Consider the following 25176-nt stretch of genomic DNA (forward strand, 5'->3'; position numbering starts at 1 on the left):
ATTCAGTACAAAGAAAAGAATTTTAATTGTCCCATATAGAGAAGCATTATAGATGAATATATAAATGAGTAGCCATACATACGAGGTGATTTTAGGTCTTTTCACACTGAGTGTTTGATGGCAAATCTGCTTGCGTTTACAGATTTGTTCTAAGGGGGTGGGAGGAGTCCTGTCATTTGGAATTACTTGGCTGTATAGCAGAGTACATATGTATTGCAGGGCTGGTGGCTGAGAGCATCAGTGTTCCCAGCTGGATAACTGCTGGGTCTAACAGTTTTTGTGCTGTGTGTCAGCTTAGATCTGACGTGGGGTGGGTAGGCAGGGGATATTAACCAAAAGGGTTTTACTGTCATCTCTGAATGTGATAAGGAGAATATTTTTTTTTTCTTTGCTCATGTTTTAAGACTACATTTTATTTTTAGATTAGCTTCTTTGGGGGAAGTTCCACTGCAATACAGAGCAAATCCCCTTAAAGATACTTGCATTTGTGTGCTTATGGGGCCTGAGCTGCTCTTCATGGGCTGTTAGCTAAAGCCTCTGGCCTGCCAGGCTGTCCTGGTACTGGAGATGAAAGGGTGATCTGCAGCTGGAGCCAGCTTGCTTGAGATAGCATCATCCATGGGCTGCAGCTGGGAGCCTGAAGAAGCCCTGAATTGCTCAGGAGAGGCTGGTACCTCAGGGAGTGTTCTGCTTATGATGGTGCTTCCCTGGTCAGCTCTGCTGTCCATGGAAATTTTCCATTGCTGGCCCTTAGCTTGGCTGACTGGGCTTCTCCTAGAGAGGTGTTTGAGACTTGCATAATTTATTCTTAGCCTGAGGTATCAGGTAAACTAGAGTTAAATTATTCATATATCTTTATTAAAATGTGTTTGAAAGAGGAGCTGGCTTTTAAAATAAAGGTAAAGCCTTCAGTAGGTAGATTTTGGTTATGCTTCTGTGGTTTTGTTTGGGGCAGTTCAGTTGACAATTTGCTGTTTTATAGCTTGGATGCAAATTACTCAAGTGCTTATTTGACATTTGCATATTAGAGAAGCCTGATTATTTAAAAAACATACAGAAATAGACAAACCAAAGCACCAAAATGTCCTGATAAACAGAGTCTCGCAAGCATTCTCAGTTGGTTGAGTGCACGGTCAAGTGTGAGAGATCAAAAAGAAATGCTGTAAATCTTACTTGCTGTTTCTGCAGCATGCAGGATGTTGCTTTTGATTTTCTCTCACCTCATGTTTACTCCTCTGTAATTAGAGGAGTGGTAGTGGTGGGAGGGAAGGCTTTAGGAGTGTGTTTTCTCTGCCTCTCTGTTCTGGGCCAGCACTTCAGTAACTCTCAGGACTGTTGTTTTGATCTTGCAGATTAATGTTGTCCTTCTAGGAAGAGCATGCATTACTGAGGGATAGATTCCCTATGGGTTGTAGGAAGGATTTATTTCTATGAAGAACCCTGTACTCAAGGGCATAAGCACTTTTATTCTATACTTCATTAATAGCAAAAGATAATTTGTTTTGAAAGATGATTTTCTGGGCATAAGGTAAGTCACTTGACTAGTATAGTGTTTTGAATCTATATTTTGAGACTGAGTGTTCAGCTTTTGATTGGTCACTTGCTTTCACAGAGTTCATTAAACCAATATTGAATCTTAATACTGTTTTTGTTTGAAAGTGCATATATGGTTTGGAAATGCCTGTTACTGATTTTTTTTTTTTGCTTGTTTTTTTTTTTTTTTTATTGCAGTCTATGACAACATCTTGTTTTTAAAAAATGAATTTGGAAACGCAAGTTTTATTAACTGACTTTCTGGTTCCAGGAAAAAGAATGACAGTTTTTCTGCTTGCCTTCAATGAGGCTGGAGTTTCATTCATTGTGAACATATTGATTCTTTGCCAGTAATTTCAAGTACAATTATGTATGTTTCTCAGTGAAGCACCATTTTCACTGTATCTTGATAAATATTTTAAAGCAGTTTGTTTGACCTCTAGTGTTGAGCTGTGAAATTGCACCCCATTGACCCCAAAATATCTTTTATTTCAGAAAAACCAGTCTCCCCCAAATCAGGTACATTGAAGAGTCCACCTAAAGGCTTTGATACATCTGCAATTAACAAAAGTTATTACAATGTGGTGAGTGATCATTTTTTCTTCCATGTGAGCTGTTATATACAATAGAATGTCATTTCACTAAATGCTCTTTATCTGCAAAAAAAACCAAAAAAAACGCAGTCTTGCAGGAAGTACCAAAACTAGATAGGGGTATTGGTGGATTCTCATATAAACAAGATCATTATTAGTTTAATAGAATATCACATATGTGGATTCTTAAACATGGTGCAAAAATTATAGTCTAAAGTAAGTGAATGATTGGCATTTATGTAATATTATGCTCTTGTTTTGCTAGTTGTTAACTTCCTTTTTTTTCTGCCATCCCCGGCATGTGACATCAATATTCCCCAATCTCCATGAATTACTGAAATTCTGCTGTATTAAACTAATTAAGAATACTTTTGTCCTTTTTGTTGAATAAGAGACTGTTTCAAAATGTTCAATTTGCTTCCTTTGTATTGATGCTTGTAAATCAACTCTGTTGTTAACTTAAGGAACCTCTCCCTTATACTGGTGGATAGATTTCACAGTGAGGTAGTACAGGCAGAGTGAGCCTTTAGCACACCCCCAGAAATTCTTATCCTAGTACTCAGACCTCTCTTTAGTAGATGCATGTAAGAAACATACCCAACTCTGTCTTTAAGCATGTTGTAACCTTGTTGAGAATCATTTATTTATTGAGCAGATACATTGGCAAGCAAAAAAGCATCTTACTGTTTTTGTTAAGCACTGCTCCCTGCTGGTGTAAAACCAAAGCACAACCTTTCTATCCCTCTTCTTCCAAGGAGCTGTCATGGGTTTTCATTTTATATGTCAGTTTTTAAGAAGGATCATAAAGCATCATTTTCTGGTTTTGTCTTGTGTGGTTGTGGCATGAATAGCACCTGGAGGAGCAGAGGTGTTTTGTCTGTAGTCCCTAACTGAAAGCTATGAAGCAACCTCCTGCTCCTCCATCTGCCTCTGTTCCTGCCTCTGTCAGTAGCTGCAATTCTGTGGTGGAGGGAGGGCTGCAGCTCTTTGGCTACTGCATCCTACAACTGCTGGTCACAATGGAAAGTATCCGTGCAGGCACACCCTTCCCTCAAACTGCGGGAAGTAAAGATCTTGCTGTGGTATATCCAGTGACAAAATAGTGGCTTGATTTCATTTATTTTTGTTTTCACTGTATCTCTCTAGAGTGTTTTTTCTTTTTAAGTTCTTGTAGTGTGTGGCTGCAAATTTGAGAGATGAAAGTGTACTTAAGTGAAAATAAGAGAAAGTAAATGTTGAATTTATTCAGGCACCTAAGTTATGCCATACAATTTTGAAATATCGCCTTTGGTTTGTGTGATTTTTATAATTGTTCCCTGGATAGCCTTTTCTAATCGTGGAGGCTCAAGCTACTGTACTTTGGGAAATACATCTGTGGCTGGCTTTTAAAATAGTTTAATTAAAAAAACAAACAAAAAACCAAAAACCCCCAAACCCTAGTAATCATCATATACCTATTCTTAGGCTTAGTTTATTTTATATCTTGTTCAGGTGCAACTTTCTTGGTACAATTAATGTGATGTAATGAGATACCAACTGTTTTGACTGCTATAACTGTCCATGACATCGTAGGGGGTGAAAATGACCAGTTCATAATAATATACAAATATGTTGTAAATTACAGCAATGACCCTAGAGTGCTGGTCTTAAGTCTGTCTGAAGTTAATTGGATAATTGTCTTTTTCACATTTTTCCACAGTGTGGCAAATACCCCTATTTTTTTTTTTTTTAAGTCACCATTTTATTCTTCTGGTTTAGAAAATGAGAAGCTGTGCTGTACCTTGCCCATTGTTTCAGAGAAGTAAAACTCTACTGCTGTGTCTGAAACATAAATTAGACGTGTTGACATATTTAGATTTTCCTGAAATACATTTTGTGCTTCTGATGGCAAAATATCTATGGAATATTTTCAGTTATTATTAAATATGTATGATTTTTACATGTTGTGCATGAAGATAAAGACAAACAGCAAACCCATTCACTGAAGTGAACTTCTGAGTTGAGTTTTTGTTCTGTCTTAATACCTAAGCTGCAGACATGGGACTTCCCTGTGCTGTATGTCATCAGTCTGTACTGATAATAAAGCTGAGGTAAAAACAGAAGATCTCTAAAAAAACTTTTGGCAAGTGGTAGCTGAAAGGATATAGCTTGAGTGAAGGAGTAAATGTTGAAATCTGTCTTTAAGGCTGTCTTGGCTACCAAGCTTGAGTTGAGACTGCTACTCTGGGACTGTGTACTATTTTTGGGTTGTGGCTGTCCCCACATGCGGATGTGCTGAGACTCTATAGTCCTCACAGTTATTTATTGCTGTTTACCCTAGGGGAGGTTTTGTGCAGGCAGCACCTGAGGATACATTTGGACTGAGGACAAAATCAAAGGGCCGTTCAGAAAGTGGTAGGAGAGGCTCCCTTTCTGGGAGGAGGACTGGGATAGGCTAAGGAAAAGTACTTAATGTAAAGAGGAGACTGCTTTCACCACTTTCGTCTGCTCTTCGCCCCCTTGTAAACATGTTCTTTATTTCTGTGGATTCACAGCTCCGTCTGGAGTTCGTGAGACAAATCACATGCCTTCTGGTCTCAGTGTGCTTAATTATTGCTCCTTGCACTACATGTTGCTGAGAAGACAGATATTGGTTATGTATGTACATTTGGCATGGTTCAGGAATTCAGGTTAGTAGAGAATGCTGAGGTTTTGTCCTTCAGAAAATGGTACAAGTCTCTAGCAGTGTGTAATACGAACCAGACCTGTGATGCAGTATTTTTCATGTAGAAGTAATTTAGTAGCCTATTACTGAAGAAGTGGGTGTATTGTTACATGTTATTCCCTGAAGACAGAGCAGGTGATACTGAGTTTTATTTTTGCTTCAGATCCCTTGAGAGGTTATAACTTTGTATCCAGAATAAAATCAGGTTCTCTCCATTTACAGTTGCTTTGAGATTAGGTAGCTGTTCTAAAAGCAGGTGAAGAAATGGGCAAATTTCTCCACAGTTATGAGTATTTGGATGACCTTGTTTTCTTTTAAGTGTTTGAGAAGTAGTAAAAAATAAACACTCCTTTTGAGATCACACTTTTAAAGTTGGATCAAAGTGTCCACTGAAGTTCATATAAGTTTTTGAGGCCCCTCAAGATGTGGTATACTTGTGCAGCGCCCCTCTCAAGGGCCTGTTCTAAGGAGTTCAGCAAATTCTTGTCATCTAGGAAAATTACATACTGATCACAATTTTGCTCAACTATGTGATATTTTGGTTAAGTGCAATACTACTGTGATAAAATGTCAGTGTGCTACAGGATCATGCCCGAGTGTATCTCTGAACTCTGCCTTTTCTCCCACTGATTTGGAAGGCAGTCATCTTCGTGTAGGTAATTTTAAATCCATTTTTGTGTGGTAGGGAGAAGGCTGAGGTTTTGTGTGACAGAATTGTTAACCATGCTTGAATTTTGTATGCCGTGTGATTGAGAGAGCTGGTGCTGTATGAGCTCAGCTGTCTGTGCCTGCCATTCATCAGTGTTACGGGCTGCACAAGCTGCCGCTTCAATGCTGCTCTTTCGGTGCTCGGGCGGATCTGTGCAAATGTTGTGGTGCAGTTGTGGAAACAAGGTCTTGGAGGTCTCATGGGGTCTTGCAGCAGCCAGAATGCGCAGAAAGCAGGAAAGGGAAGAAAGGTGATTATTAGATCATGCGGACGAGATGTGGATGTGAGGAATGTAAGGGATTTCTGGTTTCAAAATACGGACTTGCAGTAATGACTACTTGTCACTTCAAAGCACAGTCTAATAATCCTTATAGCTTCTCAATGAGGTAGGTAAGTCAAGCTGGAAGAATGCAAGATATCACAAAAATCATGTTTTAGAGCTATGTAAGCAAGCTTATTCTTTAAAAAATATAGTCAAAGTAAAAAAATGTTGTGTGCAGTGAAAACTGTACTTGTTAAAAAGGAAGGATAATAGATTTAATATGTTCTGGGCACTGTTGAAACTGTGTATATCTCAAGTATTGTGTAACATTGTGAATTACTAAAATAAAAAGATGTGTAAGTGTATCTGGTACTCTGCACAGGTTTTGTAGCATAGTTTTATTTAGTGGCATTCATTTTCCTTTTCCCACTAACTGTCAGGTTACTAATTCTAGTTTTTAAACTTTCTTGTTATTACCTCCCCCCCCCGCCCTCTAACCCCATGTTCTTCATATGGCAAAGAAAATCCTCAAAGAAAAATCCAAACCAGCACAAGGAGAATAATGAAGTGTGTCCAGCATGACAGAGTTTTATTTCAAGCTTTTCAGACAGCTGTTTATAGCACAGAATGGAAGTAGTCTTTGAGAAAATGGGCTAGTGGTGCAGTCTTTAAAGATCTTTAGCAAATTTGTTAATTTTTATCTTTCAGTGTCTTTTAGTACTGTTTGGGTCTTCATCAGGACACTGTGGTTTTGTCCCTGGCTTTCAGTCTCCTTTTCCCTACTAATTTTTCCTGCCAGTGTAATGACTTTGGGCTGGGAGATTTTTGTGGGAAAAACCATATTGAAAAAGATTGGTTCTGCACTTAGTTTTGAACCTCATGGATGCCAAGTACTTCTATATTTACATTTGAACTATTTGCTTTCTTTGATTTATATATGTAAAAGAGAAGATGGAGTTAGTTAGTGCTATGATTGACAGAGATATTTTATTTCCCTGGTCTAAATGGTAAAAAAAAAAAAGCTGTAGCTTTTTTTAAAATTTGTGTGCCCATATTGTACTTTATGCTGTAATTTCCCAGTTAGTAGCCATAACTTTCCCTGTGACATTCTTCTGTCACAGTGTTTAGCAAAGAATGGAGACATTTTAATCTTCAGTTCAAGATTCAGGCTTGGAACAAAAGAATGGACTCAAAAATGGTCTCTCTCTCTCTCCCCAAATGAATAGAAGCATTCAAGGAATAAGCAGAATCAGTGACACCAATGAAAGGGACAGTGAATTCTTCATTGACATACTGAACTATTTAAAGTTATTTCATCAGGTTTGCATTTAGGAATGAATGCCTTTTTTTATTTCCTAAGAAAGAGTATTGACTACAACAGTGAATAATGCACTCAATTACAGTCGTTCCTATAAATGCTGAAATGAGATATTACTGTAGGCTTGACAAATATGGCATGTAACAAAATGAGGTTTGTGCTGTGGCTTATGACCACTGACTAGCAGTAAGTTTTTGAAGTTCAGCTCTGTTCACTAAACTCCATTTAATTCTGGTGATTCCCTTGCTGAATAACTTTTGGAGGCAAAAAATAAGTTGCCTTCTAAAAGCACAGTAGAACCTGATATGGTAATACAGGAGGATATCCTAAAACAGGCTCTCAAGAAATGGCCCAGTAAAATGTTTTCCTGTACATACTTGGGGTTATTCTACTTGTTTGATTTATATTCAGCCAAAACCCAAGTGCGTGCTGTATTTTATAAATACCTGGCTTTCCATCAGTGTATTGCAATTTTCTTATGGTAGTGTACTCCCAGTGTAAGGTTAGGCAGCACTATTTAAAAATAATGTAATAGTGCTAATTATATTGGTAAGTGAAGTTGGAAATTACTTGATCTTTGTAAATCTGTTAATATTCAGGTGTTCTAGCAGGTTATTTAATGCATCTGAGCACTCCACTAGCAACCTTAGTTGCAATGTGTTGTAATTGAGACTGAGAAATGGACACTGTTCATTTCTCTTGCTAATTCTATTGTGCTTTACCATCCTCTGATGATCTGTGACTGTTCTGAAGTACATAGGGGGAATAATTACCCCTGGCTTTGGAGGAAAACTCTGTGTAACTGAAATTTTGCAGCAAAATGTAGTGATAATCCTGTAAGTTTACAATTATTTTTTTTATATAGCTAAAGGACGGCTCATCTGGTGTAGTGTGTTTTTTTCCCCCTGTGAATTTCATAGATGTATAGTATTCAATATTTGCAGATATTTGCATTTTTAAAGTAGGAACTCTCATTTAAGTTTTTTTCATGCTAAATAAATTTTAGTATGCTTTAAAACTGATATTCATATATCTTAAAAAGTACCAATTAGCAATTGTCATTTATTGTAGGTGCTACAAAATATATTAGAAACAGAAAATGAATATGCTAAGGAGCTGCAAACAATGCTTTCAAACTACCTGCGACCATTACAAGCCAGTGAAAAGTATGTGAGTTTGTCCTGTATTTTAAACTGAGATCTCTCATGTATTGGGGAGGGTTAACATGGTCAAAATGTTCATGTCCGTGCGAATTTGCCTCTGTGAACTGTGTGATTCTTGAGGCAGGGATTGCTTTTATTCAGTTTGCTGATTGAAACAGTCTGGTCCTTGATCTAAGAACCAGTAAGCATTTTCTTTTATGCTATAGGAAGTATTAATGCACAGTTAGTCAATAGCTGCGAATGTAAACATGTTTTATTTGCTTTGGCTCCAGGTTAACCTTGACAAATACTTCGTACTTAATGGGAAACCTGGAAGAAATAAGTTCTTTCCAGCAAATGCTTGTACAGTCTTTAGAAGAATGCACCAAGTAAGTATCATGCATACTGGATAGAGTAAATGCTAACATGCAAATATATTCTATTACTTTTAGTTGTTGCATATTTTGTTGAGCATAGATTTTTTTTTTGTTTTACTTCAAGAGTTGTTGCCAGAGGAGCACAGTAATAGATGTTTAGAGAATGTATTGACTGTTTGTAGAGATACATATTGCAATTGCAACAGGACGCAATTGCAAAGATAGAAATTTTGATATAGTTTGAAAGAAGTTTTGGATTTCCATGATGCAAATGCATACCGGTAGGAAAGTGGTGGTTTTGGTTTTGGGGACATGAATTTTAAATATTTTCTTCAAAGTAAGAGAAAGAAAGAAAGAATGGAGGAACTTTATGTGATGGTGGAACAATGGAGAAGGAGGTAAGTGACTTGGATGAAGGACACTGTATGAGAATGCTTGTACTTGGTATTCTTCTGGCCTGAGCAAAAGTGGTCATCAGAGTGTACTGGGAGAGATGTGCAGGATAGGCAGAAAGAGCAATTAAATAAAACCCCTCAATGCTTGTTCTTCACTATATAGGAAGCGTGGAGCGCAGAAAGGCGGGCATGAAGACACTAGTCCTCTTTCCGTAATTTAGGCTGAAGTGGTAACTTGGTATTTTTCAGCTTGTTATCTCAGCACTTGGGTGTGTAAGAAAGATGACCATATTGCCTTTGGATTGTCCTAACAATTTTCTGAGACTCCACTGAAAGTGTAATTTACATTCCTGACCTCAGCTGTGTCATTTTCCTTGCCTATATTCTAGTTTTGTCTGACCACATGGTGAGCTAAGGCAACTTCCTAATACATATTTTCTTATTTTCTGCCAAGTTAGTAATTTGAAGTACTAATGGGGGCTTAATAAGTTTCAGTTTGCTGTGGGAACAAATTAATGTCTTGGATGGAGAAGAAAATACCTCTTTTGGCAACAGTGAGCTTTGGATCACCTCAGTATGTCTTGTTTTGACCTCTCCCCCCTCTCCCTGAGCTGCTCTGTGTGAAGAAGTAGTCTTGTCATGGGAAAGGATGAGCTGCATCTGCACTAGGCAGTGACATATGCCTGGTACTGTTGCTGACTTCAGATCCCACGCCCTCCCACCACCTGCCTTCTGTCTCTCTCTCCTGCCTCTAGGTAACTTAGACCAGAAAGAGGGGAAGGGAGGATGGTGTGTACTCTTGAAATGGTCTGTCTTTCATGCTGTGAGAAAGAAGGATTGTCATTCTGGCAAGTTTGACTTGATCTGTTAAATGTCTAAATCTCTGAAAGTGTCCATTTGCCAACATACTCAAATGTTTCCTTTTGTTTCTTGTCACTCATTTGCTTGTTACCATGATTTTGTTTCTTTGTATCAGAAGTTAGGGGAAATTAAATTCTTTGCATAGAACAGACTGTCATCTTTTAAAACTTTTTTTTTTAAGGTGGTCTTAAAAATGAGAGGAAAAGAGTATATACCTTTAAATATACCTTTACATATACCTTTAAACAAATATTAACGCAAACTTCATTTCTACCTGCAATGTAAGTTAAAGTGATACCATAATGGAGCTTCAAGCTCATCAAGCTTCAAAATAACTCTGCTTGGCTTAAACCGTTTTAAAGCACCTTTTCATAATGTCCTTTATTTCTTCTTTCTGCTAAGTGGAATGCTGCTGAATAATAAAATATAGGAACATGCTGGATACTAGTAGATGGGCAGAGAAAGTGATGCCCTAGAGTTACTGAAGCGTTATTTGCAAACATTTTGTCTTATTTTCATTTCATAAATATGCTCATCATGCCGAGTCGTACTTTCAGTTTAATTTTCATCATAGCACATTAACTTGAGCGTACAGCATCCTCCTGTTTGGAATCTGATCCACTAATCCATCATGATTCCCATCATGTAGAAGAATGTGTGCTCTGCTGCCTTCTTCTTTTTTTTTTTTTCTTGTCATTTTGCCATGTTTTTTTGGCTGGTGAACCTGTTCTGTAAACTCAGACTAGCTCCCAGGCTGAAAATAGATTTATCATTTTATTTTATTTTTGGCAGAGAGCTTATAGTTCCATCATTGAGGCACTTCATCGAGGCAACATCCGGTGTGGTGTTTTATTCTAACTTGACATGTCAGAATGACCAAATACTGTCATTCTGCCAATTGTAATGCTGCCAGCCTACCTTGCATGACAAATTCCTTTTCTTGGGCATGAGAGTGAAATGTTTTTTGAATTCCACGCCTACCTTGAGACAGTTTGTCATTTGAGTTTTCTCTTAAACAAATCCTGGCACATACTTCAGTGGCAGAAACTTTACTATGCTTTCCTCCTTTTTGCCTGTGTCACTTTGGCTTGTTTAATCCTCGTGGTGTTAATCATTGGGTTGTGGGGCTTTTTCAGAACATACAATGCTATAGTGGCTTTTTTGTGTGTTTGGTGGAAATGGTTGTTTAGATATGGTTTGGGTTTGGTTCTGTGCCACTCTCTCATCCTGCTCACAGTCTGGAAGGTCTTCTGGTTCTTGTTAAAGGTTTGTCCTCTTTGAACTTGTCCAGGTTGGGGTTGTTTCCACCTTTGTAACTTCTCTTCTTAATTTACCAAACAAAAGTGGTGCATGGAATAAATCTAACTAGCATTGAGTGAGAATCTTCTAGCTGCTAGGCTTCAAAGGTGCTTTTTTGGCTAATCAGCTTCCAGTGCACTTGGTTCATGGATGGAAAATAACTGTAACAGACAAGGCAGAGAGATGCTGTTGGAGCCTTCAGTTGTGAAAGAGTAGATTTCTGACAGTGAAACATAGCAAGAGTGCTCCGTGCTCTGATCTCTTGAAGACAAAGAGCGGTCCAGTGCTCTAGGTCTCATTCCAGGGCTGTGGTCCTGTGCCAAAGATCAGTTCTGCAGTAGTTCACACAGCAGAAGAGTCTCTGTGAACAAAGTCAGTGGCCATCAGGTGATCTCTGGCCTGATATAAATGATCTCTATTGGAAGTGTTGTTCTATGGGTATTTTTGTAGCAGGAGGGTGAACCTGATTTGATCTCCTGCTCCAGAAAAGAATCTTCCATTCATCTGGAAGTAGAAGCTATCCGTTCATGGCTGTATTTCTCAGTAAGGAGGGACACATGACACACAGGCTGGCTGGTGACACCAGCCTACATAGACTGCTAGATATGATCTTCTCTGTAGCAAACTGAAGTCTTTTATGTAGTATCACAGGCTTAGCTCCTTGCCCTGTAACAGCCATAGCTGGGGTTTGTCTTCTCTTTCCCTCATGTCCCTCCTCTTGCAGTCACAGGAACTGTTGTCTTGTTCTCTGTTTAAGTGCAAGCAGATACTTCATGTTTGGGGATGATCCTGAAGTGGAATGGAATTTAAAACAACCCCAAGCAACACAAACAGAGAGGGGGAGACTATTTAAATCTAGTCCAAAACTCACTAGTATTTCAGGTTTGGTTTTGGAGTGCAGATACAAATTAAATCTGTTAAGTCCCAGTACCATCCTTTACTTCTGGTTATCATGAGTATCAACAGAAATAAGGCTATTGATATGAAGGGAATTTGAATGCAGTGTCTTTAGATATCCTGAGACAAACATGCATAGTAACTGATGTCTGAGAAGTAAGACAATTAGACAATTAGTGAAAAGTGTGGTAGTGAAGAGGGTGAAAGTTAGACTGAAGGATTGTGAATAAGTTGAGTAGTGCCTAATTTGTGCAAGGAGTCTCTCAGAAAGTTGCAGTGGTCCCTTATTTCAGTAACCTTGTTAACTGTGAAGCCTCAGGAGATAATGTTTAGTTTCTTCACAAACAGCACCCATTGGTGTTCAATTACATTTACTTTTTATTTCTTTCTTCAAATTACCATGCACTGGGTGCCTATTGTAAGTCTGGAGAAACAGAACTGATAGCTGTTGGATGCAACTCCAACAAGCAGACAATGTTAGGTAGTTTAGATGTAGTCACATGGGGATTCCTCTAGCATGTGTACAACAGCAGAGGCTTTGTTATGGTTCCTTTACACTTGCAAATAGAATTAAAGCATGTATCTGTCTTTCTTTTAATGGAAGTTGGTATAACTTAAATATATGTGTACATATTTAGATGTGATTCCTTTTTAATTAAAGTGTTATGATAATAATGCTGGGTGATAACTTCAGAGTGAATTGTAAAATAACTATGGCCTTTATGGAGCACATTAATTAGTAAAAGATTTTTATGATGTGGTGATAGGCATTAAATTGTTGATTTTTTTCAGCAGGTAAAGGAGATATAGTTTATCTGCTGAAAATAGTAGAGCACTCGGAACTAAAATGCATGGATTAGAAAAGTCATAGGGGATGAGTTACCACCCCCTTACAAAGTCTATTAATTATCTTAATTCAACAAAGAATGTGCAGTATAAAGTGGCAGTGCATGTGCAACATGTGAAAGAGAATAATGTCAGTCTTTGATTCTGATAAAAGAACAGCAGACTGAGAAGACACAGATGTCTGCTTGGTGCAAACAGCCATAATTCACCCTCCACCCCCATCACTACAGTATGAAATGGGAATTTAACCATTTTTAGCAACTGTTTATTGGAGCCTCTTGCTATTTAACACTGAGTTATATGCCTTGAGTATGTCTTCAGAGTTTGAGACTTTGGCTGCATCTATTACTCGAAGAATGTATTATTAGCTCATGCTAGATTTATTAAAGGGGGCCAGCTGCTTGGCAGGAAATGCTGCTTGGCAAGGCTGTAAGAATAGCATTCCCTCAGTATGCTTGATTTTCCCCTAATCACCTGCAAAAGCAGCCACTCTATTGACTTCAGAATTTAAACTTCTTAAAAACAAAAGATGCAGACTTAAAATATGAGCCCTGGCCTTTGATATAAGGAGTGTTGATATTGTGACCTGAGTGTGTCTGGTGTGATGTGTTAGCTGGGGATTCAGCTGTCATTTTCTGGGTATCTGTAATGATGTTGCTCTCAAATCAGGGAATATGTTTCCTCTGACTCGCATTTGGAGCACCTCTACAGTCAATTTTTGCTTCATTTTGGGTAGTCTTCCCATACTGTGCAGAGGGACTGAACAGCTTAATAGGAGACAGACTTGTTGTTTTGGAATTTGGGGGAGAATTTCTTGGGAACTTTGAATTTTGACTGCTATGAGCAAACCTAAGGACTGGGACAAGATGACTGTGTTTGAGCAGAAAGGGAACATCCCCTGCCTGCAGGAGTGGTTGTCCTGGAAAGCTGAATGGTTTCTTTCCCACTGAAGTTCACTGGAGCATCTCTCACTTTTTTCTAAAGGGGAGATGCTTAATATTGATGTTTAGGAGCTTTATGTACATGTCTGGGACAACTACAGAAAATATGACTTCTGTAAAATTTCTTTTTTAGGAAAAAAAAAAAATTTCTTCCAGAAAGAATTGTTGGAACTAATCTTAGAATGCAGCTCTTTGACTGTGTTAACAGTATGTGCATCAAGTACTCAGCGAGGGCTCATTTAGCTTTACAGCTGATGTGAAGAGTGAAGTACTGGTTTTAAGAGTAATTAAAAGGATTAACAGCAACAGTAAAATCCACAGTCTTGTCTTGCAAAGAAGGAAAAATTCAGCATATTTATATTAGGCAATGCAGCCTTTATGGAAGGAAAGCAAGGACATGGGGAAATTGAAACATTTCATCTTGCACATGTTGTACAGTGGTTTAGACAAGGTGTCATGAATAAGTTTGTAATCTAGGACTGATGAAAGCTAGTGGCCCATCTTCTGGTTAACTTCAGTGGGGGTTATGCAATTGGCCATACAGCCTTCTGCTGAAGAGGCGTAGTCCTTCAAGTGGGAGCTGCTCTGTAGAAAAGAAGAGTTTCATCCCTTCTGTCACCCTTACGCTACTGCACAAATCTAAAACATGGTCCCCTACCAGCCACTGTGAAGAAAATTAACTCTACCCCAGCCAAACCCACCACACAGTATACACTGCTTTTCTGGAGTGCTTTAATGTATTTCTCTGTCTGGTTGGTATTACAGTATTTTCATCTTTATTACTCTGTTTTTAGGTTGCCTGAAGCTCAGCAGAGGGTTGGAGGATGTTTTCTAAATTTGATGCCACAAATGAAAAGCTTATACCTTACATACTGTGCCAACCACCCATCAGCAGTAAATGTCCTCACAGAACACAGGTATGTTAACTTTGTGATCTTCTGAATCTGATACAAAAATGCAAAATATACACTTGAGAAATTACAAATATACACTAGAATTGTAAAGCTGTGATGTCTCTTTTGATACATTTGTTGTGGTAAAACTTGTTTGAGAAAAAACCGTACACTTTAAAAAAAAGACTGAATGTCCCATAAAACAAAGCTGTTTCATGTGATCAAGACAGCTTGTCACTTTTGGCAGTGCATTATCAACTATTTGAGAGAACTTTTTCATTGAAAGAACACATGCTGGACTCTGAATAAGTAAAACAGATTTTACTAGTGTCATTTTTGTTTTAAAAATGTTGAGATAAAAACAAGTTTGTGAAATTATGGCAAAACTGACATGACTTAGGCTTCTTAGACAGTTGGGTGCATTGTAACTTAGCCCTGTAAATGCCTGTATATACTTAAGTTCAAACTGTATTAAACCCTTAGCTTTACTTTTGAGTGGTATGAGAGAAGTGTGAGGTTTACAAAATTCCTATTTTCTGTAAGAAGTGTAGGATGCTTAGTTAACATGATGTAGGTTGCTCAGCTTTTGGACAGACCTGAAATTTGTATGGAAAATGCCCTGTATCACCTTGAGGGAAAAGTGCTGAGGCCAGAATTTGATTAAAATAGTCAGTTTTCACAAGCTTTTGCTATATACTCGTATTCTGATGACTCTCATGCTGAAACAGCTGTTTGATTGGGGCTGTTTATGCTTGCTGCTGGTGCAGGACAGAACCATGACTTATTCTTGGAGGTTACCTATAGGAAAAATTCTCAGAGGATATATCTTGTTCTTGCTTCACACACACCTCTCTCCTCTTTGTCTTCTTATGTTGGACTAAAGTAAAGTCATTTTGAATACTTTTAGCACTTAGAAGACCAAGGGGATCACAATAGATTTTTTTCCTATTGTGTTAGTTTCTTGCAGGAACTCAATTTTTGTTTTAACAGCAACAGTTGTGGTATGTTTGTGAGCTTTACTCATAATGTTATAAAGACAAAAAACCTTCTAGTTACCAAATACTCTTAACTTTCATATTTGTTAACAATACATGTAACTATATTCCAACTCCAGCTGGAAAAATCAAGCTGCGAATTCGCATTACAGAATAGGCAGAAAGAAGGTAAATTTTTGTCATTAAAATTCAGCAAAACAAAAATATTTTTAAATGCCCTCCAATTAAATCCCTATGTGTTTGCTTTTTTCCAAATTACTCTATTCTTAGTACCATTTTCTGTAAATGATTTTTAATACTCTTGGGAATAGATTTTTGTTGTTTGAGTCTTTATGCTCTTCCCCAGAGGTCTGGGATTTAACCTATAGATGGAAGATGACATGTGACAGCAAAGTGATCATCTACATTTCTTTAGATTCAGGGATATCTGTAAAGGATTATCTCAGAATTCAGAGAAATGGTGATAGAAATGGGAGGGAGGAAAGCTGTTTCTTCAGCAAATGGAGAAGAGAAACATTTCTTCTTTCATATTTCTTTTTGTGGAAGATGTCCTAAGAAAAATTCAGCTTCAGGTCTCTCAAGTCCTCTTGACATCAAATCCTGGTGGAGACAATATAAGTATGATAGAAAAGTTAAGCAGGGTTGTGGAAGTTTGTTTGTATTAGATAGCTCAAGGGAAGAGAAGTTGATACAGAGTTTTCTGTTTAATGCTATTCTGTTATTAGGCTTGAGTCAACAGAATTGCATCCTACTCTTTGTAATTACCCCCATTTTATTATTCTGTTACCTTAATTTTTGTTGTTCAACATTGCTGTAGGTAGCAAGTAACCTGAATATTCTGGTTGAGACAGCTGCCATGAAAAATCAGAAGGTGGCTTTCAGCAGCTCTGAATCTCTTCCTCTCAGAATGCTGGAAAACTTTTTAATTACATTGTTTCAAAGCAGAGGGAAAGAGAGAAATAACAAACTGGTTGGAGGCATGAAGAAATGTAAAATACTCAGAACTGTCTCTTTGTCTGTTTAGCCGAAATTATTTTAGTGAGTAAAAAATCCCCTATAAACCTAAATTTAAAAATTGCCTTGAGGTTTGAGGACAGCCATGATTGTAGTAATGGTGAAACAACTACACTGCTGTTTATACTGGGTAAAATACCAAGGTTTAAGGTTTTTAAGAAAAGGCAGTGTTAGTTGGCTGTTTTGCAAGTACAATTTTACAAGAGTGTCCAAACCCATGTGTTTTAATACTAGCAAAAATAGGGCAAAGGAATAAGTGTATGTGGAATACGTGGACTTTAATATCATGTTTGTAGCATCTGTGCTATTCAGTAGCATTTTAGAGAAGAAAAGGGAACTGTCTGGGACGGTTTGATTTGGAACATAAGTTCTTACTGTCTACAGAAGGTTGTTTCTTGCCATGAGCTCTGTGCAATTCACAAACTGAACACATATGCAATTACTGTACTTCTGAAAACCCTTTTACAGAAAACTCCAGTAAATGTCAAATTCTTGTATCACAAAGTTAGTATTTTCTTCTCAGTTTATTAGGGTGCTTGTTTTTCTGGGAACCCATACCAATAAAAAAAATCTCCTAGAGAATTGCTCTAGATGAATATTTTTAAAAATTTTATAAAATATACTACTTTTATTATTGTTTTTTACTCTCACTGGCTAAAAAAAAGCTTTAAGGAAGTTGGCTAAAGCATTAACTGTATTCTTTCTTCAGAGTGATTGTATCACTTATATTAAAATTTGGTTTGGTAGTGGGGGTTTTTCATGTCATTTTCTGAGCTATCAATGGTGTTCTTCAAGCAGTGTTGTAAGGCCTGTTAAAATGTTGTTGAGACCTTGTAAAGTCTGTGTGTATGTATAGGTAAAACACTATATTAGTGTGCTCAGAATTACTGTGCACTTCTAGAGAAAAACTTTCTTTGAATAGCATTCTTGTGAAGTAGGTACTAAATAGCAGTCCTAGGGATGGGGTTGGAGATGTACAAGGGGCATACAATTGGAATGTGACTTTTTATTCCTTTCTTTTAAATGCCATCCAGTATGAATGCAATTCTGTTTCCACTTTATCTTTTGTCATTTACTTCTTGATCATATGCAGCAGCAACATAGGGGCTTTCATTCAGTTAATGCAGAATAAGGGTTTGTTTGTGCATATATGTGCATGTTTGTGTAAATACACAGTCTGGGCTGAAGGGGGTCAGTTATGTTATTTAAAGAATAAGACATTTGTCATGTTCAAATCTTCAAAGCCACAAACATCTTTCATTTCATTAAGTTAAATTATTAATAGTCAAACTATTAAAAGACTATTAAAGTCATTGGCGACCTGAGTATATGTGGACATGAAGAAATGGGAATAAAGCCTAATGCAGCCCATATAAGGGCTAGGTTCCAGAGCTATGTGTTTCTGAAGATGTATTTGCCTCTGATAATAACAGCAACAACAAAATCTTTCTATTAAGTTTGGGAAGAGATTCTTTTTTTAGTTTTAGTTGTGGCTTTATAAGTTTTATCCAGGTGTTAAAACTTTGTGTACAAAATAATTTCTCCTATTTTATGCTGTCTTCAAACTTGGTAGATACCTTTTTGTCTCAGGAATTGTTTTGGAGCTATTGCATACTTTTTTTCCAGAGTTTAGATTCCTTCTGCTTAATGAATCAAGGTTTTTGAAGGATTAAGTAATTTTTCCTCAGATCTGTCATTGTATCTTGTAATTGAGTCTTAAGCCACCGGCTAGAGCTGAAAAGGTGGAGTTTGCCAGGTACGGTTGGGTGGTGCTCTGGCAGAGCTCTGAGTTTTCCATGTTCTCTTCTCACAGTGGCTGTAGTGCCACTGTACACTGTCCCTGTTTTATTTACTTTATTCCACAACAGTCCCAGCTTTTTTGGCTCCATTGTATCAGGTTTAGTTTTGCTTGAAGATCCCAGTTCACATCTAAAGGTAGGTATTCCAATATGTGGTATTATTTTAGGAGATAATTTTGCTTGCTGGTGAGACCAGTACTACCTTAAGGGTGTAGAGTTTAGTCAATCTAGCGCTGTTCCTGTGTGTGCTTCTGATCATAAACATATGCTTGCCTTCCAGTAAGAGAAGTAACAGAACGAGTAATCAAAGGTATCAAAGGTGTGAAAGAGTGAATGTCCTGCAGATTAAAATACCCAGTTGGACACAAAGTACAGAAATAGGTAATTGGAACAGGATAAGGAGTGCCAGGAACATGAAATGCTACCTGGCTGGAAAAGATCACAAGCAACAAAGTTCAGTGAAACAAGAAAGTCTAGCAAAAAAGAAAAAAAAGAGGCAGAAGCTAGGACTGGGACTTCCTATGGACTATATCCAAAAATGACAAGAGGAAAGATATTTGAGTAGAGGATTTACTGAAGGTTGGATAACATAATTTAAAAAAACAAGTGTAACAGGCCCCGCTGATCAGTGCACAAAAAATTCTTTTAAGGAAATATGGATAGTACAGACCCAATGTAACCAGCATCAGGTATGTAATTTTGGAGGGGTAGAATGGGGTGTTAAATTTTTTTGCTTTGTTTAAACAGCAGTATATTTATATTAAAACAGGCAGAAGAAATATCTTACCAGAAGAAAATTTAATTTGATGAAAAGGCAGTTGAAAATTACTAACACCTGCTTTTTTTATTTTGCAAATTGGCAAATATCAAGCCAGTTCTCAGCAGCAAGAAAGCTATTCACAAATCTTTACTTGTTGAAACATTAATTTTGCTAGATTCTTCTGTTCTCTGAGATAACATGTCCCAAACATATTCTACACTTGCATCACAGACGTAGCAGTCTGGATAAAATTTGTGGAGCTGGAACATTACAATTACTCTAAGTAACTGGAGCATGGAATACAGATCAGCTTGAGTCAGAAAACTCTTTGTGCTTCCCCCACTTTGGTGGATCCCTGAGCCTGCAAGTGTGCAGGCTGATGTCATACGCTGAGCAGCAGTCCCTGGGAGAGGAGCTTGACTGGGAAGTTTAGCCCTAGGAAATTAAAAGCTGCAGCAGAGGGTTTGCTGAGCTAAGCTGTGTCACAACGCTCTCAAAATGCGGTGCCTGTGTGCAGTCCTCAGACCCCTCAGCAGTGATAGCTCATGCTCCATCTATTACAAACAGAGACCTCCTTCAGAAGTGTAAGTTGTGATTTTAAATGTTTACATTTTTAGTTCCTGGATCTGCTTTCCTCAAGGTTCAATGGCCTTTTCTTTTTTTTTGTTCTGTTACTTGTAGGCACATCTGAACTTTATTTTCTTCCCTCTTCCAGTGTGATTTGCAGCTTTTGAGGCAGCTGTTCTGAGGAGGATTTGAATATATTAGTAGGGCTTCAAGACACTTTTCATGGTGACCTTTAAAATATCCCAAGCTGTGAACCAAGTCTAGTCTGGAGTGGGGAGAACTCTTCAGTTTGAGATTTCAGAATAAATGAAGCACAGCACTTTTGTATGCTTCTCTGCATTTTATTGTGTAAAGTGATGCGAGTAGTGAATTAAAGTCTCGTCTGCCTCTTTCTGAAAAGCTGCTTCCTTAGGCAGTTGTGACTGAGTTGATGATTTCACTGTTCAAAAGATTTTCCTGTTCAGCTAAATGATAGCTTTTTATTAAAGCATATTCTTAGCTGTGGGCTGGAGTTTAATTTAGCATGTACTGCCTAGGAGACTGTGGTACTTGCAGGCATCAGTTGAAATTGTGACATGAAAAAGCCATTGTCTTTGGCAAAGCAGCTGACATGGACTTTTTTTATGTTGCAATTAATTAAAAAATGGTTGTGAGATGTTGTCATGTTCGAACAGTATTTTAACCCCCTCATATATTTTTGAAAGTAAAAGTAAACCCCTGCTGTTATGTCCTGTATACTATTTGTCTTTTGTGACTAAATGAAAGACACTCACTTTAAGCTTTGAGCTAAAGTAACATCCACATTTTGATGGATATTTAATGTCCACAAAGCTGCAGAGCTGCCAGTTTGGTAGCATGAGTAGAATGCTACAGTGGTCTGCATGATGGAACTGCTCAGACAAAATTTTAGGTACTATTGTATTAAAGGAGTGTGTGCCTGTGTTCAGACTCGAGCTTGAATAAGCAGGCATGTCAAAACTTGTCAGAGGGAAGCGTAGAAGTGTATGAAAGAAAACATTGTCTTCTTGGGAATGTTGGGAGGAAAAATACGTCATTCAGTTTTAATTACACCTATTAACACTGCTCCCTGTTAAAGGCTTCGTGATGATGCCATTGCTAAGCCTGTTTTTCAGGACTTTGTGTATGTTTCAAGTGAGCTGAGGTTTAAATTTGCTCCATAGAGTCCTAAATTGTGACTAAGTAAAAAAGGTGATGATCAACACCAGGTTTCACTTGAGCAGAGAATGGCGTAACTACTGAGTGTGTTTAGTTAAAGGGATTGCAGAGGAGATAGTGAAAATAAGATAATACCAGCTTTTTATTTCAGGTTTCCAAGAAGTCAATTTTAATTCAAACTACAGTGAATTTTCCCCTGTTTTTTCACACATCTCTTTCATGATGCTGAAGTTGAAGAAATGGAACAATGATAATGAAAATTAGAAATGTGAATGTAGGTGAAACGGTAACCAAAGTTTTTCCTGCAGTAAAAGCATTAAAAAAAAAAAAAAGGGCAGGGGGAAGTGCAAACATTGTCTGAGTGGATAGCTCAGCAAATACTATTTGTATAATGCATTTGTATGCACTCAACAGTATGGAGATGGCTGAAGTAATTAGGAATAGGGGGTTTTGCCCCTTAGCAGTCTAAGGGCAAAAATGAGGACTGTTCAGAACAGTGTTAAAATGAGTAGCCTGTGGTATTCAAGAGTGGCACATCCTATGGAAAATGCAGCTTTGTAGGGGTGAGACAATCTGGGTAATACACTTATGGATTGTGCTGCTTGAAATGGGGAAGAGTAGTAGACAGTAAAAGGACAGAGTTGGTAGAATGAGGCAGCAGGGGCTGTGTCTGACTGAAGCAAACAAAATGCAAATAATGAGTTTAAACAGCTACTTCCTCTTGGTTCTTGTAGGAAGAAGATGAAGGATCAAGTACTGTGTGTAACCTGACTTTATGATGCTGAAATGGGTGGGGGTGATTACGGGTGCAATGAATGGATAAAACAGAAAAGTAATGACTTGCAGATGATCAGTGTCATACACATAGGGAATTGAAATTTAAAACCAATGAGTGCTGTCTGGCAGAAGGGCTTTCCCAGGTGAACTTTGGTAAAGCTTCCTGTGTAAACTGGGTGTCATACCTTTATTACTTACTGGAAACATTTTCTTTCCTTTAACTGAGTCAGGAGTACAGATGACACCACACTGTAGCCATGCAGCCTGATGTTTCAGAAAATTACCCTGAATACTTGACCAGGAAGTAGCTGCCAACGTGGTAAACCCAAGACACAGTTACAAGTCAAAATCTGTAGGTTTTTTTAGGGTACCACTGCAGTCAGCTGTCAAATTCTGAAGTGGTGTGATTTTATGCTAAGCAAGGGCTGTGATTAAGGAAGTGTTAGTCAAAGTAGGTCTTCAGCATCTAGGTATTCAGAGCTGGCCAGCTTTACTTAAATTTAAATTTAAGCTCCAAAAGTACTCAGGTTCATCTGTGTTGCATTATTATAACCCTTCATGCAAGGTATTGTAGGAAGTTTTTCAAGGTGTTTTAATTTTGGCTAAAACCTGTTTATGTCGCTGATTTAGAAGGCCTGGAGTTGCTGATATTTCCTGCTTAAGAGGGATGCAAGGTTTTTCCCAAGTGTGTCCAGCTCTTCTCTTTGCATCTTTAAAATGCACAGCAGATGTTGAGAAATCCCCTCACCCTCTTTCTCCACTCTGTAGTTAAATGCAGTTGAAATGGCACAAATACATACACTGAGGAGAACCTGGGCCTCCTTAGAATGGGGACAGAAAGCTCTTGAAAGAGGTGATGTGAAATGATGATGGACCTGACGATTCAGAAACAGTGATGGCCATACATAAGCTAGGTGTAGCTTAAGCAAATTCCAATTAACTAATCCGAAGACAAGTAAACTTGGAGTAAACTGTATGGAAAAGTATCTTCTTTTCTGTGAACTAGGGGAAACTTTGCTATCTGGGAGGTGAATGATCCAGGTGGGATTGTGGGTAGAGCACTTACATTGGGATAGGAACGTCACAGCTCACAGAACTGTGGAATCATTTAGGTTGAAAAGGACTTTTAAGATAGAATCCAACTGTTAACCCAGCACTTCCAAGTCCACCACTAAACCACGCCCCTAAGCACCATGTTTGTGTTCTTGTTCTGTTGTCATCATCTATTTGGACAAATGATATGAATAATCAGTGCCACTTGTTCTGCAATGGGAAGGTGTGTGTGTTTGTGTGTCTTGAATGCAGTAAGATGTTACATTTTTAATAAATGACTTCCTGTATTTTTTTACATAGATTTTTGCCTTTAGAATTCTGTGTTCTTTTGCAACTTGTATTTTATGAAGTCTGGCAATCAGCCCAGATGCTGCCGTATCTTCCATTCTGAATGGAGAGGGCTCATTTTGTTCTTGGTGATTTAAACTCTTGAAAAACTAGTCCTCCTCCACCATAGTCCTCTAAAATCTCTGCATTGTAAGCAGAAGATGTTGCTACTTTGTTTCCTTGATAGCAAAGGGAGTTGAAATTCTCAGATCTGGTGTTTCAACTGAGTTGCTGTAAAAGTTGAGGGTCTGGGCCAGTTCTGCATTATTCAAATAACCAAAAAATATCTGGAGAGGGGAAGTAGCAATTCATGATACATGGAAAGAATGGATTTCTTACAGTGGCTTTGCTGTGAAAAGAAGTGTGTTGTATAAGTCCACACTTAATGAAACCCTAGCTCATTAGAGAATAGACTGCACGGTGATTATTTCTACCATTTGTATGAATGTTGGTAATTTTTTTGCATTAACACCTTGGATGTGAGATGAGGTCATTAAACATGTAAGTGCCAGAGAAAAAAAACCTTCTGAAATGTTCTGTCTTCTTATTAGTGCCTGACACCATGAAAATACCTATTTTTAAATTGTATATGAAGCATTTGACTCTTGTTTGTGTATTACTTGTGTAAACTACCTCTAAGGTCGTATGTCATTTTACTAGAATAAAGATCTGAGTAATAAAATACAGCTTTATTCTGTAATTGTTGCTTGAATGGTGCAACATTTAGGAATTGTCTTTGAGCACTGGTTATCTAGAACAGTGGATTTGTTCCTATGTATGGTTTTCCCTGGTTGGGTCCCAAATCTGCACATGGCTTTGTTCTGTATTTTGTTTAAAACCGGTCACAGCACTTAAGTTATACTTGAATAAATTTTTTATTCATATGCCTGTTTTATTGGCATACTTCATTGCAGGTGAAAGATTGAATCATGAATCCAATGTAATTTATTTGTTTTGATAATTTAATCTTAATTTGTTTAAATATCTTGTGTACACAGTGAGGAACTAGGAGAATTCATGGAGATGAAAGGTGCAAACAGCCCTGGGATCCTTGTACTGACCACGGGCCTCAGCAAACCTTTTATGCGTCTGGATAAATACCCCACGTTACTCAAAGAACTTGAAAGGCACATGGAGGTATATCTTATCAGCATTTATGTTCCAGCTTAATGATGATTTGACAACAATTATTTTAAAGGTACATGTCAAACATGATGGGACCCAAAATTGCATTTGTTTGCTCTTCGGTCAGCCTTCAAAACTACAGGCTGCAGTGGTTTATGTAAAAGTCAGTGCAGTAAAACTTCCTGTAAAAGATAAACATTTAAACTAAAACTATTCAGAGAAGCTAATCATCATCCCTAGAATGATGATTACCAGGGTCTTTAGTTGACTTGACATTGAATGTGTCTACTGCACACTATTTGAGGCCACTTTATCTTGCAGAGTGAGTGCTGCTTTTCACCTCAGTATGCTGAGCACATTGGCAAAATAGTCCCTCTGCTTCTAGTGAGCACTGTCCAAAAGTGATCTTTGCAGGACAAGAAGGTGTTTGAGGACCTACTCAAACCTTTGCATTTTATAAGTTACATGTTTGGAGTGGGAAAAAAAGAGAGAAATAGAAAGTGTGTAGGTCTTGTCACACAGATTGGTTTGTCAGCCAGTGACAGCAGAACGTGCTAGATAGTCTCTAGGAAATCACCTTTGTGACAAAGCTAACCTGCTAAACAAAACTCTGTTAATACTTTCCTCTTGGGAATTCAAAATCTCTTATCCACTAGGTCTTGTAAAACTTCCTCAGCTCTATTTTAAGTGTAACTAGGATTGTGCTAAGTAACTGCAGTTTTACTACAAGCCAAACCCACCAGTGTTTAATATAAGGAGGCCATGAAGAGACTAGATCAGTCTACAACTTCAATTTTACAAAATTGTTTGTTT

At 37.8% G+C, this 25176-nt stretch overlaps 1 protein-coding gene across 5 annotated transcripts in view; it reads left to right on the forward strand.

Moving 5' to 3' along the window:
• ARHGEF7 (Rho guanine nucleotide exchange factor 7) overlaps window positions 1–25176 on the forward strand; it is a 115764-nt gene that overhangs the window by 57736 nt on the left and 32852 nt on the right. For all 5 annotated transcript variants that reach the window (XM_053934833.1, XM_053934829.1, XM_053934831.1 and 2 more), the window contains 5 exons: window positions 2029–2117; window positions 8191–8285; window positions 8555–8650; window positions 14672–14794; window positions 24237–24375. In XM_053934833.1, coding sequence (XP_053790808.1) covers window positions 2029–2117; window positions 8191–8285; window positions 8555–8650; window positions 14672–14794; window positions 24237–24375 — 542 coding nt within the window. The remainder of the gene's footprint in view (window positions 1–2028; window positions 2118–8190; window positions 8286–8554; window positions 8651–14671; window positions 14795–24236; window positions 24376–25176) is intronic.

The sequence above is a fragment of the Vidua chalybeata genome, chromosome 2 (assembly GCF_026979565.1).
Source record: "Vidua chalybeata isolate OUT-0048 chromosome 2, bVidCha1 merged haplotype, whole genome shotgun sequence".
Taxonomy (NCBI): Eukaryota; Metazoa; Chordata; class Aves; order Passeriformes; family Viduidae; genus Vidua; species Vidua chalybeata.